The sequence below is a fragment of the Camponotus vicinus genome, unplaced genomic scaffold, assembly GCF_025532165.1.
Source record: "Camponotus vicinus isolate PSW18456_S1 unplaced genomic scaffold, iyCamVici1.0 SCAF_7, whole genome shotgun sequence".
Classification (NCBI taxonomy): Eukaryota; Metazoa; Arthropoda; class Insecta; order Hymenoptera; family Formicidae; genus Camponotus; species Camponotus vicinus.
In genome coordinates this window covers 1,733,797-1,760,079 of record NW_028141979.1, presented here as the reverse complement: position 1 = coordinate 1,760,079, position 26,283 = coordinate 1,733,797, and the positions used below count along the sequence as shown (strand labels likewise).

Sequence of the window (26,283 nt, the reverse complement as noted above, 5' to 3'; positions counted from 1 at the left end):
TGGAAATAATACTAAATTTACAAAAAAAAAAAATGGCATCACTGTGTCCATGTTTAATTAATATAACAAAAAGGTTTATAGATCCAACTAGAAAATATTAACCAAATCCTTAATAGTTAAAATCCTTAAAGTCTATTAAACGTTCTAGTTATAAAAAATTCGAGTCTTATCATGATAACTAGAAATTCTGCTTGGTTTAATCAAAATGCCTTCTATCAGATTTTCTCAGTGCGCTAGTTAAATTATCAATTGACAAACAGTACTCACCATCCTTTCTGTAGTACAGGATCTCGAAGTGTTTTTCGACGCCAGCGACGAGGGCGTCTCGTAGGGCCGCGACCGCATGCGGCGACGTCATTGGTCCATGGAGGAAGTCGCAGACCGCCGGACGCTGCATCACCTCGGCCCTTGAGAAGCCCGTCAGCCGGCAGAAACCGTCCGAGCAGTAGATAATGTGGCATAGTCCCTGTTGCGCATTCGCCACTAAAAAGCTTCGATCTGCAACAGCGAGTAGAGGACGATCAGTTTAGAAGGTCCGATCGTACGCCTCATCATTTTCGACGGATTCGTTTTTTTTCGAGCTAGATAATGAGATTTCGAAAGGGTGAATACGAAGTATTTCGGTTCTAATAATAGTGACGGTCGCATACGCTTTGTTAAATCTACCGAGGCTTCAATAGCTCATTAACATACGTAGCTACGACGTATTCTCGGAATATCTAAATTTAACCGGATTCACCGTAAGCCTATAATATCAGATAAACGCTCGTTAACAATAATCCGGGGACGATCTAACACTTATATTTACTCTCTGATCGCTCATGTATAAAATCGCAAATTAACGCAAACTGCCATTCCGCCTACATGTTTGTGTATACTTTTAGACAGTCATGATGACACACTATTGTAAGGAATACATCGTCTTGCTTTTCCTTCTCAGTATCGTTTATATGAATGCTTCCGGCAGGTTTTACGAGCCCATTCTATCAGCAGCGAGCAACGGATTTATCCCCACGTATGCTGTGTGAAAATTTCACGCCCCATTTCTCATTGCTGACGTAATAACAAAATATGAATGTACGGCTACGACTGGTCAAGAGTCTGGTCCAAGATTCCCGTAGGTATTCCAGAGACTCGCGATCGTCCAGAATCGATCGTCATGGCAACGCGCGGATGGCGAAATCGCTAAAATTCGCTCGAAGCGCGGCGACCTTCGTCCTAAATCCGGCGATAGCCTGAAAGAGAACACCATAAAATATTTCTGTGCCGCGGCCATTAAGGCCGTCTGCCACGCGACTGTAAGTCGGCTTCTCAAAACGGCACGCTCGATTTCCCTCTCTCTCTCTCTCTCTCTCTCTCTCTCTTTCTCTTTTTTGCATGCCTCGTCAAGAGGGACGCGAATTATCCGACACTGGATACAAAGGCCGGTTGGAATCGCCACATCGCATCGCGTCTTTCAATCCTCCCGCACTTTAGGTTGAAATCGACTTTATTTCCTGTTGACAAGATTGGAGTGCGGCACGCGTCAGCTGGCCGCCACCGCCACCGCCGCCGCCGCCGCCGCCACCGCCACCGCCGTCGTCGTCGTCGTCGCCGCCGCCGTCGACGCCGACACTGTCGGTCATTCCAAGAATTTATATCGAATGCATGTGACTCACTCGAGCTGTTATGCGAAGCTTCGCAAATGACGTTCTGACGTAGAAACATATCGCTTTCAAGATACTCGGGCTTCTGTTGGTCAACAAGGCGGATGGATAAAATTTAAGTAGAAAAAGACTACAACTCGACGGACACGAGTAATCTTCACACGACAAATCTTTTGGAGTTAAAATTTTTTTTGCACGCAAGAAAAATATATATATATGGTGTCTCTTAATAAGTGCGAAAAATTTTAGATGATTCTTTGTCGAAAATTATAAGGGGGGTTTTTCATGTAAACATATATACTCCTACATCTCTCCCTGCGGAGTTACATCTCCAAAAATGGAGATAAAAATTAGATTTTTTAGGTTAAAATATATTTATTAATTTTGTTTTTGTTCCAATTTTCCCAACATTTACTCTAATTTTATTTTTATTTTAAAATTTAACTTTTCGTAATTCGAAACCTATGCTATTTAGCAACCATGCTGTGCGATAAGGTATTTTATTTTTTTTCTTGAAAACTACTGATTTTATGAAAAAAATAATAAAAATAAAAAAGTTTCTAGATAAATCAAATTGTTTAATGCATATTTGATGATTAGATGATCATATTTCGACTCATTAAAAAGTTCTAATAAAAAATTGAATAGGGGTTGCTAGTTTCATCCTCTTATAACAATACGGGAGGCTGAAAAAAATATTAATAAATAACCTTTTTACTAGTAGAAAATATCCACCTAATTTCATTTCTTTAACATGTTCCAAATTTGAGAAAAAAATAAAAACCTAATTTTTATTCCCATTTTTGGAGGAGTGTAACTCTACAGGGAGGGATATAGGAGTATATGTTTATATGAAAAACCTCCCTTAATTTTCGACAAAGAATCATCTCCTAAAATTGTTCGCACTTATTAAGAAACATTCTGTATATACATATATTTTTTCTTGTCCCACCATCTAATGTAAAACCAGTAGGAATAAATTCTTATAAATCTTAATGAAAAAGAAGCGAAAATGAATGGTAATATTCTAGGGGGCAATGCTTTTAAGGTAGTCGAGGTAAGAAGGCGAGGAATAATGACTCACGGATACGCAAGGCTGCTTGAAAAATCCCCTCAGCCGCGCGAATGTTCTATTTTTAATGAGCTAAGCATATTTTCTCATACGCGGTAAATTTTTTCTCGCGGCAAGTATCGCGCCAAGCTCGCACTTTGTTACGGAATTAATTAGAGACGCGCGTCCAACTGCGGATTACGTGCGGTTTACGCGCGTGGGTGAATAGGTGGGGTACGGATATTCCCGCTCGCTCGAATATCTCGCCGAGTGTACAGCGTGCGATCGAGATATTAATACGCGCGACCGTTTTCAAGTGCATTTCAAGTGCCGGCGTTATGGCGCACCAGAATTCAGGGAGAAATGTCAGTCGCTCCGAGCGTCACAACTGCTTTGCGTGCCACGGGCGCCGCCGTGCCCTCATATTCCACCGCGTTACGTACCTGAGCATTCTGAGCGAAGGACAATTGGGTTTAATGAAGCCCAAATTGAAAATACAACGGTACGCGCGCTCGGTATGCGCAACATACGAGATTAATCATCCGGCGTCGGATGTCCGGAACAACATCACCTTGCATATCGCGTGACTGCCTTCCTTTTGTGCCGCGTGTTGCCGTTATGGATTACGTCTTATTGAATTACCCCGGGAATCGACTCTACAATGTCGTTTGCTATAACGACGCGGCGTAATCATCGTATCAGTAATGCTCAACGCGGATTAATCAATTATTGCGAACAGTAGTTTAATTGTTAATCTCGGTTAAGTAAACTTTAATGTCCCTGCGTGCATATATGTGAACGTAATAATTATCGATATCACAGATTATCCGATGTAACGCGAGTGTATGGATATGTGATACGTGTAAGAAAATATTTTTTTATAAAATATATCCGTGATAAAGAAGAGGAGACAGCAATAAAATAATTTTTTAATCAATATCGCATGTGCGTGTATGGGATTTTAATTCGGGAGACATAAATCTGTCATTTATGTCCGTAATCATTTAATTTTCGCCACGTGGAAAGGTAAAGCTAATCTAGAATATCTTATCGTACTAATAATTAAGCAGAGATGTGATACTCTTTCTTCCAGCAGATGCGATATATCGATTACAAGGTTACAGTCTTCGTGAGGTCATTCGCGATTAAAGATATCCGAGCGAATTAATTATTGCTCGCGCTTCTCTCTCTTTCGCATCAATTCGTTCGTACCTCATTTCTTCGCAGAAGTGATCGTGACATAGCACACGATAAAGCTAATTAACATTACGAAGCGCGTTTGTGTGTGCGAATGCGATCATTTTGAATATTGCGTGACTGGGCTCTCTTAAGTCGATGCTTGCGCGAGATTACGATACGGTATTACGTTACACCGAAATGCTACTCAACGTGCAATTTTGATTTCATGCCACTCAAGGAATTCTTCAATAATCGTTATACATCATCAACACCTCTCAATTAAAGATCTCTCGATATCAGAGATTGACATTACAATATCATATCGATACGATAGCTCTCACTTTCATTCCTGAATCATAACTTTCACGCAGATGTGCTTGACGCAATAATATATATATGTGTGTGTGTGTTTTTAATTTTATATACAATAATGTTACAACAGCATTATTTCATTTTCTCGATAAATCTAGAACGCCAGTTGCATCTGTACGGCCTGCCGCCGAATGATCTGGGTAAAGAATTTACGACTGCCGAGAAAAACGCTACTCAGAAATAGAAGTTGGAGCAGCATCTTCTCCCCTATCTCTTTCTCCACGCGAGCAACATTTTAATCGTGATTAATATTGTTCTTCAGCTGCAACTATCGGAGAAACATTGTTCGCCGCCAGTAGGCGAGATTGATCGCTTACATTTTTCCACCTGCATAACGCAATGAAATTGCAGAGGCGATCATAAGTTCGGGAATACAATCATTCTATCTAAACTTCAAGTTCTCTGAGAAATTATGATGCTGTCCTTTATTTCATATTTTTATGTTGGGTTTTAAATGGGTAAAAGTAAATAAGACATATGTGTACATAACTTGTGATTCTTGCTTGTCTTTTAATTTCTATTTAAAATGTATATTCGCGAGGAAAATGTAAATGATAATATGATAAAATTAACGAAGCTAAACTCTAAAAAATCTAGATGCAGCGATCAAGTTTCTTTCCCGTCGTGTTTCGCTCATTATCTCGTACAACTCGACGTGCGCAGAACATATAGTTCGTCAATGCTTATACTTTCAAATTTGCACGCGTGGGTATAATTAGAGAAGCACTTTGCGATAATGAATTAAATTTTCGTCATTACAAATGTAACGCTTCGCATTATCGTTGATACGATATCCTCCGGTACAGTCTTTCGAGCTCGCAGCTTCAATTCTATCCCCGACTCGAATTACATTTTCTTTCTTCCGACCTTTATCGAGGCTTTCCTCGACTATAAAGGGATTGCGAAAAATCTCTAGCATAACAAAATCCTGATAAAACCCAGTGAAAATTTTCGCGAGACAAAAATCGTTTCGATGACTCGAGCTTGAAGAGGAACGGGCGGCGAAGAAACATCAAAGTAGCAACGTAAACGAAGACCACCTAGGTGTAAGATCTCTTTTTACCCGACCCATCGTGGCAACTTTATCGGTCGTAGATTAGAAATAGAATTCGCCGAGTTTGCATCTCGACGGCAGGGCTGTTGTGGCCCTTTGCCAAGGATGTCACTTAGCTGAGTTACTTCGTCTTTCGACGTACTGACTGTCCGAGCCGCCCTTGTCTCTTTGAACCGCTAATTTGATCGTGAACGATTTGCATATTGTATTTGACAGCATTTAAATTTCTCGTCACAGATTCCTCGATTGATCCAGAGTCGATATAATTTTCTTCATATAAGTGTGCGATATTAATAATTTTCGAGATGTTAGAAATTGTAAATTATTCTAGTCTGACCTTGAGGAATTTTAGAGAATATAATTTTATATATATGGATATTTAAATTCAAACATTTTTAAAAAATTAATATTATTAGGAAAATCGATAATCTCTTCCTTAAATATAATAATGGAGTAAAATTTAAACTACGCATTTATGTAAGCGTATAAATGTGTAAAGGTACTCATAAACTCGATCAATGTTTGTATCTTGTTGACCATTCGCCACTTTCTTCCTCTTCATAATGTTACTCATCGTTGCGTTTTGTCAAGTTCTTCCGTTCGAGAGGGGACACCGACAAAGAATGCAACTCATCGCATTCGGTGCCAAGAACGCATTTGCGCTATACGCTCGCGGCACAGAAGAAAATAGAAGTTCTACGAAAGAACGACAACTTTAAGATCTGCGAGATGTAACTCAGCCATCGGAATATTTCGGGCGTCTGCGTCATTAGGCAAGAAACTTGAAATTATCTTAGCATTTAACGAAGGGAACATGTATCAATGTTACTCGCGCCTCGATCCAGCATGATTTCAACGATTCTAATTTAAACAAATATGACCATCACATCAAACATTTTAATGCAATAATCGCTTTTGGTACTTTACCAAGTAAAAGATATACAAAATTTATTCAAGATGCGAATTGAACATATGATTTAGCTTTATGCGGAAACCGGTTTATTTTGATTCGTGAAGAATCGCAAATATCATCGATATACCAATGATAACAACGATATTAAATCCACGATTTTTGTCGAAAGAAAATAAGCCGCAGGATACGCTCGCGTTTGGTATCCGATAAAAATACAGAGATGCATCTCACGCGAGCGAAATGATAAAATTTTACTAGCGATTGACCCAAAAGTGCCTTCAAGGTTCACGGGCGCAGTAGGAAACGAATGGGCAATTCAAAGGAAATCGCGGCGAGAAATAATAAACCTAGTCGCGCGATCTTGAACGCGTTACACGAAACTTGACTTCGAAATTGCAAGCGAATTGCAGGAAGTGCCATAATTAAGGTGCACCCAGGCGATTCGATGGCATCAAAGGCACTCGTTAAGGCGAATCCCAGTTTCTGGACTGCAAGTCCGCGAGTAACATACGCCAGTTAATTTACAAGGTAAATTGAAATTTATCTTTGCTATTTCCGGAATGTATGTGAGATACATATAATTCCAAAATTCCTTTGCGAATAGAGAAACTTTATACACTCGACATAACAATCCTTTTGTGTGACTTCTTAATTACGTATGGTATTTCTGTGAGGAATAATTTCGTTTTCAATTATGATATATCTTCTGGCAATTCTTAAATACTGTCGCATGATATGATGATCAATATTTTTAAATGTATAACGATAATTGGAATTTTGTTAATTTTATTCATCAAAAAAATCACATGAAAGGCAACAGTATTTGCTACGTTGCAGACGCATTCGTCTTGTATTAACGCAATCTTCAAAGGTGTTGGATCCCGCTGGTAGGGAAACATGCCGAAATTAATGATCTTTTCCACGCCTCTCGTACGAGCGAGTAAAATAAACGACTGATCCATCTGGTAACAGCGAGAGACGCACAAAAGAAATCATAAAGTTAACATAGATCCTATAATCTATTTCATTAGCCATCTGTAAGACACATTTTCGTATATTTCCGTGACACACGAAGACACGACGAAGACTCGTGAGATTCAAATCTTGAAAGTATAAAGTGCCAAATTAAACAACGTCTGTTTTTAATGGTATCATTATTACAAGACAGGCCAATACGGTGCTGATCGCAAGAAACGTGAATGTGATAAATAAGCCGACATTCCATTTCCACGCAGTATTTTACAGAAAAACATCTTTTTAACACTTAACTAGTCTGAAAGTTCTCACTTTCCTTTAAGTTTATTTTCACGCGAGAATATCTTTCATTACGCTCTGAACTTTTTAAACGCAGAGTAAAAGCAATTTGACGTGTAGTCGTGTATTTGAAGACTAGAAAATTGACGTGTTTGATTAGACTTATGTGCTGGATACGTACGTGCCATTCTACGAGTCCGCGGATTCTTGTTTTGCTAGAATATAAAAGATCTCATCGCGAATATGCCAACCATTCGACGATCGGCGATGAGTTCGATAATTTATCTGTCGTTCAAGATCTGCCGTGACAAATGGTTGTCACATGGACGAAGCAATCTCCCCAGTAGTTCAATTAGAATTAGAAATATGCGCGCGCTCACGCGATTATATAATATTCTTCCATTTTGTATTTAAAATATTTTTTCTCGTCACTAGAGAATGATCGGTATAAATATATATTCGACGATCTCATTAACTGTTTTATCATTGAGCTATTTTTCACCAACCTCGACCCCGAGATCGTCGATCGACGGCGTTCGCGCGCTTTTTGGCTCAGCCAAGTGGTTACATATTTATCAGCATCTCGATAGTAAGGTCACCGGGAGTGAAGTAATAAATGAGAGAAATATATAGACAAATTTAGTATGAAAAATTAAAACAAGGTAGGAAATTTTCGCGATCGTACACGTTTCGCTGACAGATTCTCAAGTTTATCGAGAAAAGTATCTGTACGAATAGTTGTCGTCACAAATCATCGACATCCGTGGAAAAAAAGACCTGCGGATGTTCTCGAGGACCGTGGAGAATTTTAAATATCCATCCTGGCGACTGTCCAAAGTTTCTGGACGAATTTACACGAGCGTAGATACGCGTCACGCGACGAAAACCGTGTGCGAGAATCGCGCGAAATCGCCGGCGATTCATTGTGATTTCCGTCAACTGGCCGAAGTCATTGTGGGAAGAAACTTTCCCTTCGTATTCGTAGCAGAAGAAAACGGTCAAAGCCGCGGGTGACGTAGCCGTTGCCTTTTTGTACGTCACGATTTTCGAGAAGCATAATACAAAAGTAGGTCACTCGTGAGACCGTCGAGGTCTCGAGATCTCTAATCGACCCTGGATTTGCTCGATTCGATAAATCAGTCCGCTAGTATCTTGCGCTATGTAAATCTTTACGAGATGCCCGGAGACGAGAAATCTAGTCGCCAGTCGCGACAACAAGTAGTAAAAACAGAAAAATGAGCGATTACGTGAGTTATATAACAAATGGTCCAAATATAAATCACCGATTGCGGAAAGCTACATTAATGCCACATTACATAATTGCACGTGCGCGTAATTTCGTATTTAATTTTTTTCTTTACGTATCTCGACGACAGAAAACACACAAGTAAAAATGTTTTCTATTTTTGGCGAAGCGAATGAGAGATTCAATCGGATGTTCTCAAAGTTGCCGCGCGAATCAAGTGAAAATTTGATGCGTCTCTGATGAAGATTTCCGAGTCACGCGTTGTGCAGCGTGAATATTAAATGTGCAAAAGCGTCATAGAAAGCGAAAAGTTCAAAGGGGTTGAAAACGCGGCGGAACCTAAGTGGCTGATTGATCTACCGTAACGGTGACTTTTAACGCTCACAGTCGCACAAGTGTCGGAAGGACTTTCAGATGGTTAAATAAAGGATCGCTCGTTCTCTCCGCTTAAAGCCGATTATGCCAGCCTTGAACAGAAAGCTGCTGAATCTAATTTTCGTTCCATATTCGTATTAAAATTATGATTAAGGATTTATAATTTCATTAGTATATAAATGATACAACGAGAAGCGATCTCATCCCTCAACGTATTGTTCGTGCAACATATAATTAGTGAAATAAATCACGCGTCAGTTCGAATCGACTGTAAACACGCGAGTACGATTCTTGTGAGTGACAGCGCGTCTATTGCCTCTGTCGACAAATAGGAATGACAGATCGCCGTCCATTGTTCCGTAAGATTAAGTAACTTCGAGATAAGAGACGTTTGATGGTAAAGCTCATCATCAAACGAAACAATAAGAGAATTCTAAACGCGGCAATTGTCGACTTTTAATAGCTTTGTACACGAAAAGGGTAGCTTCTGTGCCAGGTTCTCGGTGTCACATATTGTCGATTTCGGTTTTTGTTGTGTGTTCGTGTTGCCTGCGTGCGCATTTTCGAATATTTGCCAAACGAATCTCTCGTCTGTCCTTGACACATGGTATTCGAACGCGACCAATCGAAAAATACAAATTTACAATTTATTCGCAAATAAAATCGCCGGTATCGATTTATAATTTAGATACCTGATATCTATAGATCTGACAAAACTGTAATTTAACATCATTATTGACAACAAGAAATGTGATGAATATTTAAACGAAATATTTCTAACTTGAACTTTAATAATATTTCAGGGTGTTTTTGATCGATTCCTTGTACGTACAAAAGACAGAACATATAAAGCACGGGAGACTTTTATATCGGAGTCGACATTTATACGAAGAAAAACGTTCTTTTCTGCATCTAAAGGTCAAAGAGGTATAACTTTGCTTCAAACTTTTACAAATTCCATCAAGTTCGCAGACCTTATTATAGCAGGAAAAAAGTTAAGTATATCCGTCGGGACCTTAGGTAGAGAGTGCGCGGATTTAAATTGGATTAGCGGGCTTGAAAAACCGGCCGTTTACATCGCGGGGGAGGAGAATCGAACGGAATTTGGCACTGATTCGGTAAAAAGACTCAATTTCCGAAAAGTTCGGCATCGATTTACTTCTCCGAATTGTTTAACTTTTTTCGATGCGGCGACGATGCAATTTGCGACGGGAAACGGATCAACCCTGCGACGTCGTATTCGATTATCGTTCAAGAGGACAGGTGAAGAGTATCGAGCACATGTGGAACGCGATCGGTCATAAAAGTCATTAGGTCGCGACAAAGAGTGATATAAAGAAGGAAAAAAAAGGTAAACGCGCCGGGGAGGATAGACAACCGCTGCTGTAGAGGAGACGTCAGATTAGAAGCCACGACACACTTGACTGGCACACATACATATTTTTTATTACATAAATTAGCGCACGAAGGTCTTCTCTCTGGAGGGAAGTTATCGCGTTAATGCCTATTACCACACACCCTTCTTCGCGCCTGTCGTGGCCGAGTTTGTCAGTAATTTCGCCGCATGAACTTTCTCTGTAAATGTTGAATCGTGCGGAAAGAAATTGAATGAGCTTGAACATTGATTGCTATCGTTGATAGCAAAATGTGTCCTTTGATGAACACGTATAATCGAGGGGAATTCTTTCAGAAATTTATATTCTTGCACGTGAGGAAAAACTTTTCTTAGCTAAAATATGTTGAAGCCTTTGAAATTTTCGATATAAAATGTTACGACAATAACTAATATTTAATTCATATTTCATAGAGTCGTTACTTTGATATTTAAAGATTAATATTTGCGATAGGATACATAAATAATATATATAGTGCACAGCAAAAACCTCAATATTTGTGCATTGCCACAGAAAAAATTGCGAACACCGAAAATAAATTTAATCTTGTTGAGAGAAAATTGCCTGTCGCGATATTGTAAAAGCTGTTGAACCAATATTGATACTGGAAATCTAATACATGAAATCGTTACTCAATCATATTACGAGCTTCACTTTTCCATCATATGCCAATAAACTTGACACCATTGCTCGGTATAGTCTCATCGCTCAAGAGAATTGCAGTCATTTATTTAACGATTAAGGGAGACTAATGTCGCATTCGCTATACTTGCCGTGACATTACTTGGCGTGTAGCGTCATTTATTAAATTACGTGGAGCCAAGAATTCTTTTCAATGCGACGAAAACGATTTTTGTTCATTGCCGACGTACTAACTTTTTTATTAAAAATAAAAAGAAAATGTGTTGTAGGAACGGAAAAGCCGGTATTTCGAAATTATCCAATTACATTACGAATCTCGACTTTACTTTTGTTCCGAGAGAGACGCGATCAGTATCTATAATAACTTTGTTCAAAAAATAAATATCCTTAATAAATATTCTTAATAATTTGATTGTTGGAATAATTAAAACAATAAAACATCTGGACAATTAATAACATTATAAAATTTACATATATTAAAACAATTGCATATGTATATTTTTTCTCTTTCTATATTTTTCTTTTCTTTTTTCTCCACGAAATGAGTTGTCTCCGCAGAGATAAAAAATGCGGAAATAAAAGCGAAGCAGCAGGCCTTACTCAGCACATAAATTCTAATCCCCTATTCAAAGAATTCTCCAACCTTCTTGACCGATTTAATTCCAGTTAACCGTTGAGAGAATGCGAGCTGCAAAATTGCATTTACAATTTATATATCTCGCAAATGTTCTTTAATATGTTATCATTAAATATGTTATTTTAGGAAAATGTGATTTATACAGAAATAATATTAAAGTGTGTACGAAAATAAAATTTCTACCTCAACTCTACTTCACTTGATATCTACAACGTTCCATATTTAAGTGGAAACGCAGATTTCTTTGCAAACTCAGAGTTTCGATATTAACTACGCGCAAACGCATATATTAGCATTTAGTTATGACAATGAATTTCATTGTGTAGTATACCGCGTATTTCTCAGCTGTACGATAATATCGCGTCATAAATATGAAATAATTTAACAACAATTCAATCAGTTAACCTTGAACTATAATATTGGAAGAATATTTATTATGTATATGTCGTATTTCGATATTGCAAGACATGTATCATATTAACAATATAAATTTTAAATCTGTCTGTCTAGGCACATTCAGTTTATATAATTTTCTGCGTAAAAAAGTAGCTATTTGTGATTTGGTTATCAGTAAAAAAATCATGAAATACCTCACGTTTCTCATTACGATATAATGTATACGCGCATCTTTATACAGTGTTGTATATATTAAGGTGTATATACAGAATATCCTTATCTAAACGAGGAATCCTTTCAAGGACTATTCTTGTCAGTAAATCGCGACTATGCAAAAGAAATCGTTGCTTGTCTCTATCAATCCTCTATCTCTCTTCCCTTCTCGCAATCAATTCGATTTCCCTCTTCTCGCGCCTATTCCTCGTCTCGCAAAGACTTGAAGCATTTCTGGAGTGATATTGCCAGTGACATGCATTGTCCCATTGTGACATAGAGCTACCCCTTTCCTCCATTTAATCGAACCCTCCCACATTCATTTCGTAGTCGGCATGTTTTACATAATATTGAAAATGAACCTCGATGCCCGCACATTCGGCATATTTCAACCGAGGTATTCCCTAGTATTTTGATTATATTTTCGCGTCTGTCAGAAGAGACGAGCGATCCATTTTTAGTTTTGACCTTTAAAATGGAAAAGGAGCAAAAGGAGTAAATCGCGCGAGCGACATTTCCGTGTAAACGATCGCGCGTTAAAATAATTAACGTATAAAAATAATACTTTGAGTTTTTCAAATTGATGTAAAATACGTTCATATTTAATTTTTATGTTTTGTATATAATATTATCGTAGCGATCTTGAATACTAATTCACGCAGCACGATAATAAAAATGCTGAATATATATAATATTATGAAAATTTATGATAATCGAGCGAGAAAAATAATATTCCGCACATTCCCGCTAATACATTCATTAAAAACTTAACTCTCTCTTTATCGGGTGAATGTTTACCACGTTGCACCGTTAAGTGGTAAAATTGCTGAATTAATCGACACAAATGGAAACGTCATTATCATAATTCGTATAATCAATATAATGTTATGCAACGGCATCGATATCGCCGAAATGAAATGCGATTCGCGGACTGCCTTGTGTCGCATTGCGTGAAATTTTTATTCTCTTTTTTTTTACGCGAATAAACTGCCCGCGGAAAATGATCGTCGCGGATACAATTATTTTATTATTTTCCACGGTAATTTTAGAGAAATAAATATCGCGATTCTAAAAAAAATCCATCGTTGATTACTTCAATGAAATTTATGGAGCACGCGATCGCGGCCGCGCGATTGACCTCGACTTACCGTGCGTATCGAACTTTCTGATGATGGTCTCGATGATCGTAGTTCTGGGCGCCACGTGACCTCGTCTAACAGGCATCTCAGGAAGAGGATTTTCAGGTATCTGGACAGCCGAGAGACCTCCGCGCTTGACCGTGAGACGTTAGGGCGCAACGGGCCCTATCTCTAGTGTATCTCGATAATACTAAAACACTAGGAAAAAACACTCGCGGCGTACAATGCACGAGCACGATAGAAAAAAGCACAACACGAGTTGAGCATAGTGATCAGCCGTAAGATAGCGTAACGTAACGACTTGACTCAACGAAGGGAGGGGAAAGAAAGATTTTTCGTTGCTGTAATCGGACGACGATCGCGGTGTAAATCAGCGATGCATTCGTCTGCTTTCCTCTGGCTTCTTAGCGGATACGAAGAGGCCGAAGAGCGAAGCTAAACGAGAAAGAGATCGTGGTCTCCGAAGCGGATGCTCTTGTCTCGTGTCTATTCGTTCGCCAGGAGGGCGCCGAGATGTATGGTCGTTGTTCTTGGTCTTGGTCTTCGCGATATCGATGTGTCGCGATTAAGACTGTCGCGAAGAGCGAGAAAGGCTCGAAGCCACGTTGATTTGGACCCGGAGTTCTCGTCTCTATCTAGGTATATGTCTAAGATCTTCGGCCTGGAGCGTCACGACGATACGACCTTCTGCCGTCGATCCGCGGGGAAGGTCGGTACCACCTTGTCGAACGGCCGACATACGTGTCGCACGTGTACGCGTTGTCACTCCGGTAACGCGTGCGCTTCAAGAGACGGGATCCACGCGAGAAGACATCTATTTATAGCGGGGATCTTCGTCGGATCTTTCTCGCGGGCGGCGTTTTCGTGATTTCCACTGAGAACTGGTGGTTGGCCTCCACGGATCGTCGCGTAATCGTCGTCGACGATTTGGAGAGAGCTACGACGACGACGATACCTCCGTCGCTCGCCGGCAACGTCCGTCCTCGACGCGATACTCGGTCCTCTCTCGTCGATGGGGTCTCATATCGCTTACAGCTGACACGCGCGTCGAATCCTCGTGAGTCTCAATTTGCGATCGAGCGACCCGATATAGCCGAAAAATATTGACGCGACGGCGTCGCGATGCGGTAGGTCAACAACCTCGTGGCTTCGATCCTCGGGAGGTTCGCGTTCCTGACAGGCACTCCTCGGCGATACTCGCGGATCTTGCTGGACTCGACGGGATCCAAGTCAGACTTTACGAGAGTCGAGATCGCGGAACGTTGACGTCTCGGGGAGGCGCATGACTCGGAGGACATCTCCACGACGTCGTTGTTGGATCGCTCGTGGGCGAACGAAAGGAAAACAATTCGTCGGAAATGGCACGATTTCGACGCGATGAGTCGACGGCCGTGCGAGTGGGGGTGGGCGTCGCGACGCCCAGGATAGCGGAGCTGTTCACGACGACGGTGAAGGCACGTGGTGTGTTTGCAGTCGGAGCGTTTACACGAAACACCGCGATCGGATCGATTCTTCGTCCGGTCGTCCCGACGCGAGTCGCGGCATGTCGCCGATGCTGATCGAACGTCGAGGCTCTCGCTCCCTCTCTCCTTCTCTCCCTCTCGCTTTCTGTTTTTCTTTCTCTCTCTTTCTCTCTCTCTCTCGCGTTCTCTCGCTCACTGACGCGGCTGGTCAGCTGTGCATCTCCACTGGTCAACCACGGGAACAGCTATTTTTGTATTTCTTCCTCATCCTCCGCGACCATGCCCGACTACCGCCTTTGTCGCGGTCTGCTCTCTCGGGGTATCCCTCGGCTCGCGTAGCCACGCCGAATTGCGTAAAAAATCCGCCGCATGCGACACTTCTCGCGAGCAGTCGACGAGATCAGATCGTTATGGGAGACGTCGTTGAGAGATTGACCGAGATTTTCGAATGATGCATAATAATTCGCGAAAATACCGTCCTTCAAACTCTGTCTCTTTCTCTCTCTTCCTTTCTTCTTCGTCTGTATTCGATATCGCTAATCTATCTTACTCGATTAGATATCTATCTCTGGATTCATCGGCACATGTCGCGATTGATTTCACTATCAAGCCCATGTCTCACGTGTTTACGGAAGCGCGTTATCTCCGTCCGCTGTCACAAATCACGCAAACGTGACCCACCACGCCTTCGCAGAGATACGATGCCCTCTCGCTGACCTCGCGACCCTCTCGGGATCCTCGTACCGTTGGTGGAGACACCTGACTCGCCCCCTATCACCGTCTACGGCCGGCGCACTCCAGAGGAAGGTCGCCGAACACTGTTGCTCCGCCGCGTGCTTGTAATCTCTCTCTCCCCGTCGCGATGCGTCACACACGCGGGGGTGTCTCTCGAGGTGTCTCTTCGACAACGCGACTTGGAGTGGCCGATGACGACGTCGCGACAACGCGATAGCCTCGTCGCTTTTACCCGAGTCCCGCGGTTTGGCGAGTCGCCGTCGTGTGTTCGGTCGGAGAACTGATTCGCGCGAGAGAAGGCGCGAGACGGGTCGACGTCTCTTTTTCTCTCCGTCTCTCTCTCGACGATGACGACGGCGGCGGCGGCGGCGACGACGACGACGACGACGCCGTCGACGTCGGCACGTAACAAAGGAGGAAAGAGGGGAGGCGTCGTGCACGGCGCCTGCGTCGCGAATACACATCCCCACCCAGGTTCACCCACCGCGATCGCACACTGCTGCCTTCCCACCCCTTTGTTCCGTCCTGTCCGCAATCTTCCCCGCTGCACCGGCCCCATCGTCCGCTGATAATATTGATAAGGTTCCGCGCACAGGCCGCGCCGACCGCTCTCTTCGTTCGGCGCCCTTCTGTCTTCCGTCAACGGGGGTGTCGAGCTTTGGGGTCGAACGACGTACGCGTCAATCCACGAGGACGTAATGACATAACGCGTCGTGTATATTCCCGGGTTTTACTCCTCGATTTTATTCCATTGTAACGCGAAAAGTACGTTTTAAATTTAAACAAAGTATATTTTTCAAACGACAAACTTACCCACGCAGCACTGAATATTGCAGCAATATTATTAATATTGCAGCAACATTGCAATATTGCCGCAATATTGCTGCAATGCTCTGTGCTGTATGGGTTAGTTTCTCGAGCAAAGGTACATACGATTAAACGTTTATCTTTGTCAAGTAGTTTTTGAATTATCGACCAACAATTTACAGGCGAATAAAAATTTTGTAAAATATATAAAATATATAAAATATAAAATATATAAAATATATAAAATATATAAAGTATATAAAATATATAAAATATATAAAGTATATAAAATATAGAAAATATAGAAAATATATAAAGTATATAAAATATATAAAATATATAAATTATATAAAATATATAAAATATATAAAATATATAAAATATATAACGATATGATGTTTGTTTATAAAAGATGCAATTTTGTCACCTTGCATTTTTATTAGATTAATTCGCGAAAAGATTTTCATTATGACTCGGAAAGTGTATTGCCATTTCATGGTTGTTAAAAGAAAATTAATTATTTTGATTGTTGAGTGTATGAAACATTTTATTTACTGCGGAAAGAGATGCTATGTTGATGAACGCGACATTATATAACGATCGCTTTCTTCCATACGATTGTTACTATATCAGATCGTATTCAACAAAAAATAAAATAGACATTTTACTCGCGATATGATGTATAGCATTATGTAAATACAAGCCATTAAAGAGAGAAATTTTATCTATGCAAAAAAAATGTGTTATATCTGTGCTTTTATAAAATTATTATAACGCTAATAAAAATACAGCGTAACACATTTATTGTATATAATTAAAAATATCTAATTATTTTTTTAGTATTAATTTGCATATTGCGTGATACGCACAAGTGCGTGTCTGTCAGTTTCGTGAGAAAATGGAATGGATTTGCGAATCGATATCAATGTCGCGTATTGATAGGGTCACTTTGCAAACACACTCTGTCGATAAATTTCAACTTATCGTGGAATAGTCAGTAAGAGAGTCGCGGATAAGGGAAAGAGAGAGACAACTATTATATACCTAGAACGGATAAAAAGAATGTGACTTTACTAGCGAGGCGGATGAGAGAGATATATTTTATCCGCTGCGATAAATTTTCCCTCCATCAACAATTTCGTTTTGTTCTTGCGCGTTTTTGGCACGTACTATCTCACAACAAATGAATTCAGACAAGCTCGGCTCGTATTTACATTCGATAAAAAAACATGTTTACGTTCGCACGCAACATCTATTATTTAGCGGTACAGCTCTAGAAACCGATAAAAAAAATGTTTACTTTCCACCAGGATGGATTATTCGGATTATATTATTTCGTAGCCAAGATTAGATTATTTTGTAGCCTATTTCGAATAAATATCGATCACAATCAACGCGTCACTCACGAACCGTCGATTTTCCTCAACGAAAATTTAAGCTCGACTTACTCTCTGTCATCGCGTCAACGTCAAAAGTGAAAGCATCCATTCGCGCGGATAAATCTGTCGGGCGTAACATCAACGCGGCGTAAAAAAATGGGCAAAAATACGAAACGCGGTAAAGGCGCGTAAAAGTTCAAACTTGATCCGCCATTACGCGAACCGCCAAGCATACGCACGATATTAAATTCGCACTTACCTGGCAATCCGCCGATGTCTCAGCGACCATCTGGGCAGTCCCCTCGTTCCTCGCGTCGTCGACTTCCCGCGGGACACCATTTCACCGGAATTTCCGTCGCGACACTCGCGCAAGTCACAGAAAATCGGAGGGAACCGCGCGACATCGCCGCTCGTCGCCGGGTCTTTGAAAAATGGCAGCGTCGTGGCGCCGAGTGGCGCTCGGCGACGCTCGGCCGCGCTCGGCAGTCTTCGGCCGCGCTCGGCCGCGCTCGGTCGCGCTCGGCCCTCGTCGGCGGCCGGCGCTGCGGCTCGCGGCCGCACGGGGTTCACGAGAGTCGATTCACGGAGCCCCGCCCTGCCTGCCGCCCGCCAGAGCCGTGAAGGTGCAGCAGCCGCAGCAGCATCAGCTCTGCTAGTTTCGTTCGCGTCGAGTTTTTGCCGAGTGTCGTCGAATGAAAACAATCGCCGACGTCCGTACGTCGCGCATCCCGAGACGTTGACGTCGCACGCACCGTGCGCCCCGTCTCTCTCGTCGTCGCGGCAACGTCCACGTCGCTCGTCGGTCATCGTCGTCGTCGTCGTCGTCGTCGAGAGATCCGCCGCGACAGTTAACCTTAAAGAAAGCGGCGGGTGCGGTGATAGTGTTTTTCCCCTCCGAGGAGGATAACCGGGTAAACTCGACGAGTCGAGACGGAAAGGTGTGCGACGAGGAAAGTGCGTAGTCATCGATGTGAGAGTCGAGGACGGCGAGGGAAGAGCAGAGGGAGCGAGTGCGAAAGCGAGGGGAAAGAGAGAGGCCCAGGAGCATCGAGCCGGGAATTCCGACGATCGCAGGCTCCGTCAGGGAGCTCCAGGTATGTGACGTTGCGATATCTGACATTCCGGGCATCTCTCGCGACTTCCGGATGCGTCGCCTCGAGCCCGCCCGGCCGCCCTTCGCGCGACTCGATAACCGCCATCATGGCGGTCGCCTAGGCCTACGGCTCCGTGTCAAAAATCTTGCCGTTCTCGCCGGGATACGCTGACGTATTTCGATCGCGTGGCCGGCGACTTTCTCGCGCGAGGACGAATCGCTTGACCTTGCGTCGTGGAAACGAGCGCTTCTTCTCGTTTTCTTTCTTTTTTTTTTTCGACATCAACTCGCTCGCGTAGATGACTTTCCCGTTCCTCGATATTGTTCGATATTTCACCACCTCGATCGCGAGACGATGCATCTTTAACGTCGCTTTCTATTCGCGAGTGTTCGTCGGCGTGATTTGACGTCGGATTAGCACGAGCGAGGATGACGGAAATAGATCGAGCGTCGCGATTACGGGGTGTATTATCGATGGAATCATCGATTGGGCTTCCACGAGATATTTGTACGTGGCTCGCGATACGGTTTGAGGAAAAAAGTCAATGAGTCGGCTCGAGACCGATGACGAATTTTTTCCTGCGCGTTCAGATTTAATACATCATAACAAAAATCGGCGAAAGTATCGATTATATTGTTGATTTATACTTTGCTCATATTATTTGTTCGTAAAATTATTTGAATCGTTTTCACAAAGATATCATTAAACTGATTTTTGTGACAGGATATTGTCGAATGAATTATTCAAAGTTTTAGATATAAGGTTGTCTAATTCTATTTAAAACGGACCGCACGACGTACGCATTGAAGTTTTATATTACATCAAAATATCCGTCACGTATTGGAAAAAAGAATCGCGCTATACGTGCGATCGAGTCGCGCGAATGTCGACGGTCTCGTCTTGAGGAATGTTGCGTGTCACGTCGTCCGGAGGCGTCCGGGCACGCACCGGTTCTCCTTCGGCGAAACGATACCTCTGACGTTTATTTGACGACGACTCGGATTATCTTACGGTGCATAATACGTAACACAAGTCGCTTTGCACGATATACGCGAGATCTCCGCGAAAGCAAAGTTTGCGCTTCCTAGTCAACGAGATAAATTTTCGCGCGTTGTAAAAAAAAAAAAAAACAGAAAACTTTGGTAAAAAGAATTGGCGAGAGATGCGTAAATAGAAAACATTGTAATTGACAACTTCACACGTTATTTATCTTTGATTCAGTAGAATTCGATATTATAATTGATAGAAATAATTTATTTATTAAATTAACAAAATTATTATTTATTAAATTATAATTATAAAATTATATTTGTTAAATTATTAAATTATACTTTTTATTTAAAATTAATGTTTTTCAATGGATTAATGTGTATCAAATGTATGTTAATCACATATTAAAAATATTATTATAAAAGTAGTCAGAAAGAGAGAGAGGGAGAACAAATCTTAAATAATTTCACAAAATTCGTTAGAAATAAGAATAATAAAATATACTGCAATTAATCGAACATTCCTTTCTCCTACTGAGATTATAACTGATAATTTCTACTGTGCCTTTTGCGAAGTATTGATTCCGAGAACGGAAAGTGTGATGCAATCCAAAGTCTGTGAATTTTCTTACATAACAGCTGGTGTTTTCAGCTTGATTTCTGTCAGCATTAAATATACATATTTTGGATCCACATTTCTCGTCAAGGCAAATCGATATCTTTTGCACGAGCGATTTTGTCGATTAAAAAAATGGTTTATATCGATCATATCACATTTCAATAATCAATATTAATGTTTACGTGTACTTTTATTTATTATAATGTTTGAAGTTTATATCGATCATATCACATTTCAATAATCAATATTAATGTTTACGTGTACTTTTATTTATTATAATGTTTGAAGTTTCCTTTAAGTACATTATTTGATTGTCTCTTTGGTAGCACGAAAATTTCACGGAAAGCATATCTTCCATCAATTCCGCAACAATTAGCTTCTTCGAATAATTTTTCTTTCGAATAATTTTTTCTTCCTCATTGTTATCGGTGCGACTTTTAATGGTTATCACGCTTACTCCATCTGAGTCATGCATGAGCAATAACTTGACATGCAACTCGTGTTTCTTACGAGAGTTATCTTCGGCATTCTTTGAACAGGCCTCAGGTTAATGGTCGCAATATGCCAAGTCGAAAATAACAAATGGAAAGATGGACAGAGCGACAATAGACAAGGATCGAGCGTCACGCGCGAGCATTTGCAGGTGTCACGCGGGATTACCAGGGCTTAGAGCTTTGACGCGACAGCCGCGAAGAAACGTCAGCCGACGTCCGATCTTGGCGGATAAATGGGGGAAAAGAAAATTTCTCGCGACTCGCGTTACATTCCGTCTCGCCGATTGGCCGACCAATTGGCGACCGTAGCTGCCTTAATCGGCTTTAATTGCTCCGGAATATAAAGTTGTCGCGCGCGCGCTGGAGACAAGTGGCGTCTTGAGTTCAATTGACAGCATTCCACTCGAGACGATGTGCGTTATCGATACTACCGATTATGTGGATCAATCTAGGCGTAGGATCAATTGCCGCGATAAATCACTCGCGTTTCACGAGATCGCGATAAGGAAAATATCTGCAGATGTTTCGATGCATATTTCTCATCCTATTATAGTACATTTTTGTATCTTTGAATTTATTCATAGAATCTCGTAGATTATTTATTATAAAATTATTTATTATAAATTATTCTATACATTGTTTTATTATTTTAATATAATTTTTTTATAGCGGCGTAATAATGAATTTTTAATAATTCTACATTTACTCTTTATTTATTTGTTTTACTCGGTTTGTTTTATCGACGTTTTACACACCGAAAATTTATTTTAAGAAATTGAATTATTAATCTATCTCCTGGATCTATATTTTATAAAGATACCAGCAGTTTTAATTTTAATTTGCATGGTGAGTATTAATTTGTTTGCCGTGTAAATTAAAATTAATGTTAATATCTTTATAAAATATAGATCCAGGAGAGATTAATAATTCAATTTCTTAAAATAAATTTCGCGTGTGCAAAGTGTCGGTACAATCCAAGATAGAAAATGAAATGCAGAGCTATTAAAAATTCACTATTGCGTCGCTATAAAAAATACGTCAAACTAAATTTTATAAAATAATTTGTATTTTATAAAATTTATATTTAATAAAATAATTCACGATTCTATGAATAGTAAATTAAATCCATCCGAAACTGCTGTTACTCTTCTCGTGCGCGGTTTTGTATAATTTCATCACGACAGATAACGTCACGTGCGTCGTTGCGGTGGCGGCGGCGATGAGTTTTGTGCAGATGTGTCTCTTCTGGTAGGAAACTCGTCGAGGAGCCTCTTAAATGGCGATTGCGGTTTACAGGACGGTTAGTAGGTCGTGCTACTTACAATTAAATGATGCGAAAAGGTCAACGTGTTCGAGTTGAATGATGAATCTCATTGTTAAACCCTTTTTCGATCCTTAGCAGCTCTCTTTTTCCCTCTTATGCTCGTGTCCTTCTCTCTTCTACGTCACCGAAATATCGTCCCTTTTAGAGACGACAGTAATTCCGAGTAGGACGAGAGGGAAAGTGATAAATCAGTAGCAACATGACAAAAAAAATTAGCTTCTTAATTCAATAATTGCTTTTGTCAATTTTTTCTGCATTAAAGATTTAAATCAAAGAACAGATTGAATAATTTTTCACGTTTTTTCACAAAATTTATTATATTGCTAAACTTAATAATGTCAAATTTTTACACGATAATTATTATATGTATGCTTTACGTGGTTATATAAATCGTAAAACTGGAACACCGTTAAGACGCTTGAAAAAAAATGTCATAGATGCACTTTATGCGGTAAGCGATTTTTCTTGGTGCGGCTAATGACGTCACGCGACTGCATTAAACTAGGACAGAGAGAGACCAAGTAAGAACCTCAACACAAAGTTTTGCAGTGCATTCAATTATGATAAAAAGAAGAAAGAAAAATCATCGGAATCCATTGAATTTAGTCCTTCGCAAATTTCTATAAATTCATCCGACGAGTCGTTCGTTTCTGCCGATTAATCGGAATCTGCTCGTCGCGAAAGTCAAACTTTCCTCTCGTGACACTATTTTCATTCATAAAGTAGCACCGGCGATTCCATTTTATAGCGCAGAACCACGATCGCGGACATTAAATGCCGTTCATTGATGTCGAGGCTGTACGATCAATATTATACGCCAGGTGTATTGAATGTAATGTGATTTGCACGGTCCAGTTGTAGCTCCAACATCCGACCAATCGGGACGCTCATTTATCTTTGTATCGTGTATGCGCGACGCGACATTTTTAATATAATCAAATTTTTTTATCGTCCGCGAATTAGCCGCTCTCGTCTGACGCCCACGCGATGATACGTTTAAAAAAAAAAAAGAAAAAAGCCGAGCATCCTGTTAGATATTGCATTAGGTCCTAATATAGAAACGAGGACGTCTCCCTCGGCATCTGGAAATTAACGGGCAACCGACGGCGCCACGCCGCCTGCTCCAGGTTACTCTCTGACGTCACGATTCACCTTCTGACGTCATTCACCTGCACGTCTTCCTCTCCCCTCTTCGCGTGCGCCGCGCGCTTCTCCTCCGGCCAGGATTCGATGACCCAGCGCGTAATTCCGTTTGTATCTAGTTCGCTATTTCGGTGCGATGCAAACGCTATTAAAAAAAAAAAAAAGGTACACGCTCAAAAAGGAAAATGAGTGCGAGTCGCAGCTTCACGCGAGCCTTGATCGATCGATCGATGCGTTTGCGTCACGGTGTATTTTAAAGCGTCGATGATTCCGCGCTGAAGTGCGATGTTTAACTTTCTATTTAACATTACTTAGAAACAATGAGTCGTTCGTAAGTCAAGAATTTAATTTCGAGGAAGGAGATATGAAGATCGATCTTTAATCTTTATTATTAATTTAATTAGGAAAGTCGCTCAAGTCAACAAAAATCACGTGCTATTATCGAGTCAGATAAAATTATGACGTAAAATTTGACAGGAGGTTTTCTTTTTCTTTTTCGCTCGTCGAACACGAGGATGACGAATCGTAAGAAAAGAAAATTGTAACCGGAAACGTTAGAAAATACCCACGTGACAGGTGCGTCGACGAACCTGCGCCGGTTTGTTGGCCAACTGTCGGCGCGCGTTTTGACAGCGGCCACCCTCCTTTTTGTTCTTCGGTGCCCCAAAAAGTACGCTTGTCAAAGGCATCGGCGAAGTACTTGGTGTGGGAGGGGGGGGGGTACTTGGCAGCCCTGCGGTTGTGTACGTCGACGTACATCGAAAGGGGAGAGACCGGGAGAGAGCGAGATCGCATTGGACGTTGACCCGCGTGGCTCAACTGTTGCTCCCATTCGCGCATCCGGGAGCCCGTCGAAGGGAGACCGTTTAGGGAATTTGATAATGGAACGAGTCTTCCGTTAGGCTCTCTCGAGTGCTCTCATCGCGGGCCTGATCCTGAGAATCGCTCTCGAAAAAATTCGTGAGACACGCAAAATCGAGATTGCGTTTTCATCGAACTGTTCGTCAAGAGTGGACGACTGTCAAGTGGATAAAGTTCTCGCGTACGCGAATTTAATAAGAGGGATGATGAAAAACTACCCTAATAATACATTGATTATTGTTGAATTCAAGATGAAACTTTGCTCCGAAATTTTTTCCGGACCTACCCCCGAGCGGATATTTATAACGAATCATATATTTTGGGAACTTTTACAACTTAAACTTTTTCTGGACCCACGGGAGAACGGAGTGATTTTATTCTTTTTTTGGTTCTCACCGCGACGAAAATAATTCCTTCGCCATTCAAAGCCCCCGAGTTTGATCCGGCTGTTGGCTGTCGTCGAGCCTTGGCGTAGTGCCATCTGTCAGCCACGATACGACGAGCGATTTTGAATAGTAGTATCGATTTGCACTAGTCTCTCGTTTCTTTCGACACGGTGATTGACCGGTGTTGATTCAGAGTTAATACGCTTCTCGATCAAAATGCGATTTGTTATCGCATCAACAATACGCGATATGATCATATCAATAGTTTATCTGTCCATCCCGAGTGTTTTCCTCGCTATTTATTAGAATATCTGACGTGTTTTATCTTCAGCTTTCTTTACCTTCTCATCGTTTCATACATAAATATTATAATAATTATATATATATTATATATATAATAATTATAAAATTGTTATATATATAATAATTATATAATTATTATGTACAAAACGCGAAGAAATTGAAGAAAGTTGAAGATGAAACATGTCAGACATTGACATTGTAATTATTATCACACATGATAATAATAATTATATACTCTTTCCATTATTCTCAGAATGATAATTAGGTTGCCGGCTGGTGGCGGCAACCTGTCATCGTCGGGATACGACGACGGCGTCCTCTCGACGCCGGCTGGTCGGTACGCGGGCGCACTGGCGCCAGCGTCGTCTCTCCCACCTCCCGGCGATTTGTCCTCCCGGCCGGCCTTCTCTCGGAACCACGTCCTTCCTTGGGTGTGGTTCAGAGATTGTCGAGACGTCGTCTCTCCGGTCCAAGTGCGCGTCGCCGTCTCGTGCCCATCGTCTCGGCTTCCTCGTCCCTTGGACGTCGGCGGCCTCGACGTCTCTCGCGAATCGCGCGCCTGGTTGCTGGAAACGAGGACGAGACGGTGCGGCAAGAACGAGCGAAAGGGTGTACGGATAACCAGAAAGAGAGGGCGACGAGGAGAAAGAGGGACGAGCGGGGCGAGCCGCACGACGACGTTCAATCGATTCGTCTCGCGCCTCCAGGTTGCGTGCGTGCGTGCGTGCATGTTTATTTCTCGTAGCGCCCTGTTCCAAGTCCACCGCGAGTTTCGGGGGGGGTACGTTTTACCCGGGGGAGAAATCGATACGGGATCGCGTAAAGGAAGACTTGGAGAATAGAACCGCCGAGTTTTCCCGAGCTCCTTCTTCAAGTTGACTCGCCTTTGATCCGGACCTTTCAAGGTTCTCCGACGTCTCCTCATCATCGGAGAACCCTTCTCGCGCGAGTCGCGCTTCGACGTGCGCAACCTGGCGGTGACGAACGACGGTGTTCTCGGCGGGTCTGCAAGTCCGTTTCGACCCAGTAGTGGTGGTGGTGGTGGTTGTGGTGTTGGCGGTGCTGGTGGTCGTGGACGTGGTGGTGGCTCTACCGCGAACGGGAGAGGTTATGTCGACGCGGGCTCGATGACGCTCCTCTGACAGCAGTGGCGGTGACGGTGGGACGGAGCGAGT

The 26,283-nt window shown here is 41.7% G+C and overlaps 2 protein-coding genes across 25 annotated transcripts in view; one reads left to right on the top strand and one right to left on the bottom strand.

Moving 5' to 3' along the window:
• The window catches only part of Sei (potassium voltage-gated channel seizure), a 102,418-nt gene extending 83,430 nt beyond the window's left edge, over positions 1-18,988 (bottom strand). For 13 of the 18 annotated variants that reach the window (XM_083104510.1, XM_083104512.1, XM_083104515.1 and 10 more), the window contains exons 1-2: positions 18,155-18,988; positions 268-498 (exon numbers count right to left, since the gene is read on the bottom strand). In XM_083104510.1, the coding sequence (XP_082960636.1) occupies positions 268-498; positions 18,155-18,861 (938 nt within the window). In that variant the 5' untranslated portion in view covers positions 18,862-18,988. Of the gene's footprint in view, positions 1-267; positions 499-13,520; positions 16,087-18,154 lie in introns of those variants that run through there. The other 5 variants (XM_083104524.1, XM_083104531.1, XM_083104526.1 and 2 more) reach the window with 3 other exon arrangements.
• Positions 18,464-26,283, top strand: part of Gbeta13f (guanine nucleotide-binding protein subunit beta-1) — a 23,673-nt gene continuing 15,853 nt past the window's right edge. For 6 of the 7 annotated variants that reach the window (XR_014439749.1, XR_014439745.1, XR_014439748.1 and 3 more), the window contains exon 1: positions 18,464-18,989. The gene's annotated coding sequence lies outside the window, so the exon portion shown is untranslated. Of the gene's footprint in view, positions 18,990-25,545; positions 26,282-26,283 lie in introns of those variants that run through there. The other variant, XM_083104534.1, reaches the window with a different exon arrangement.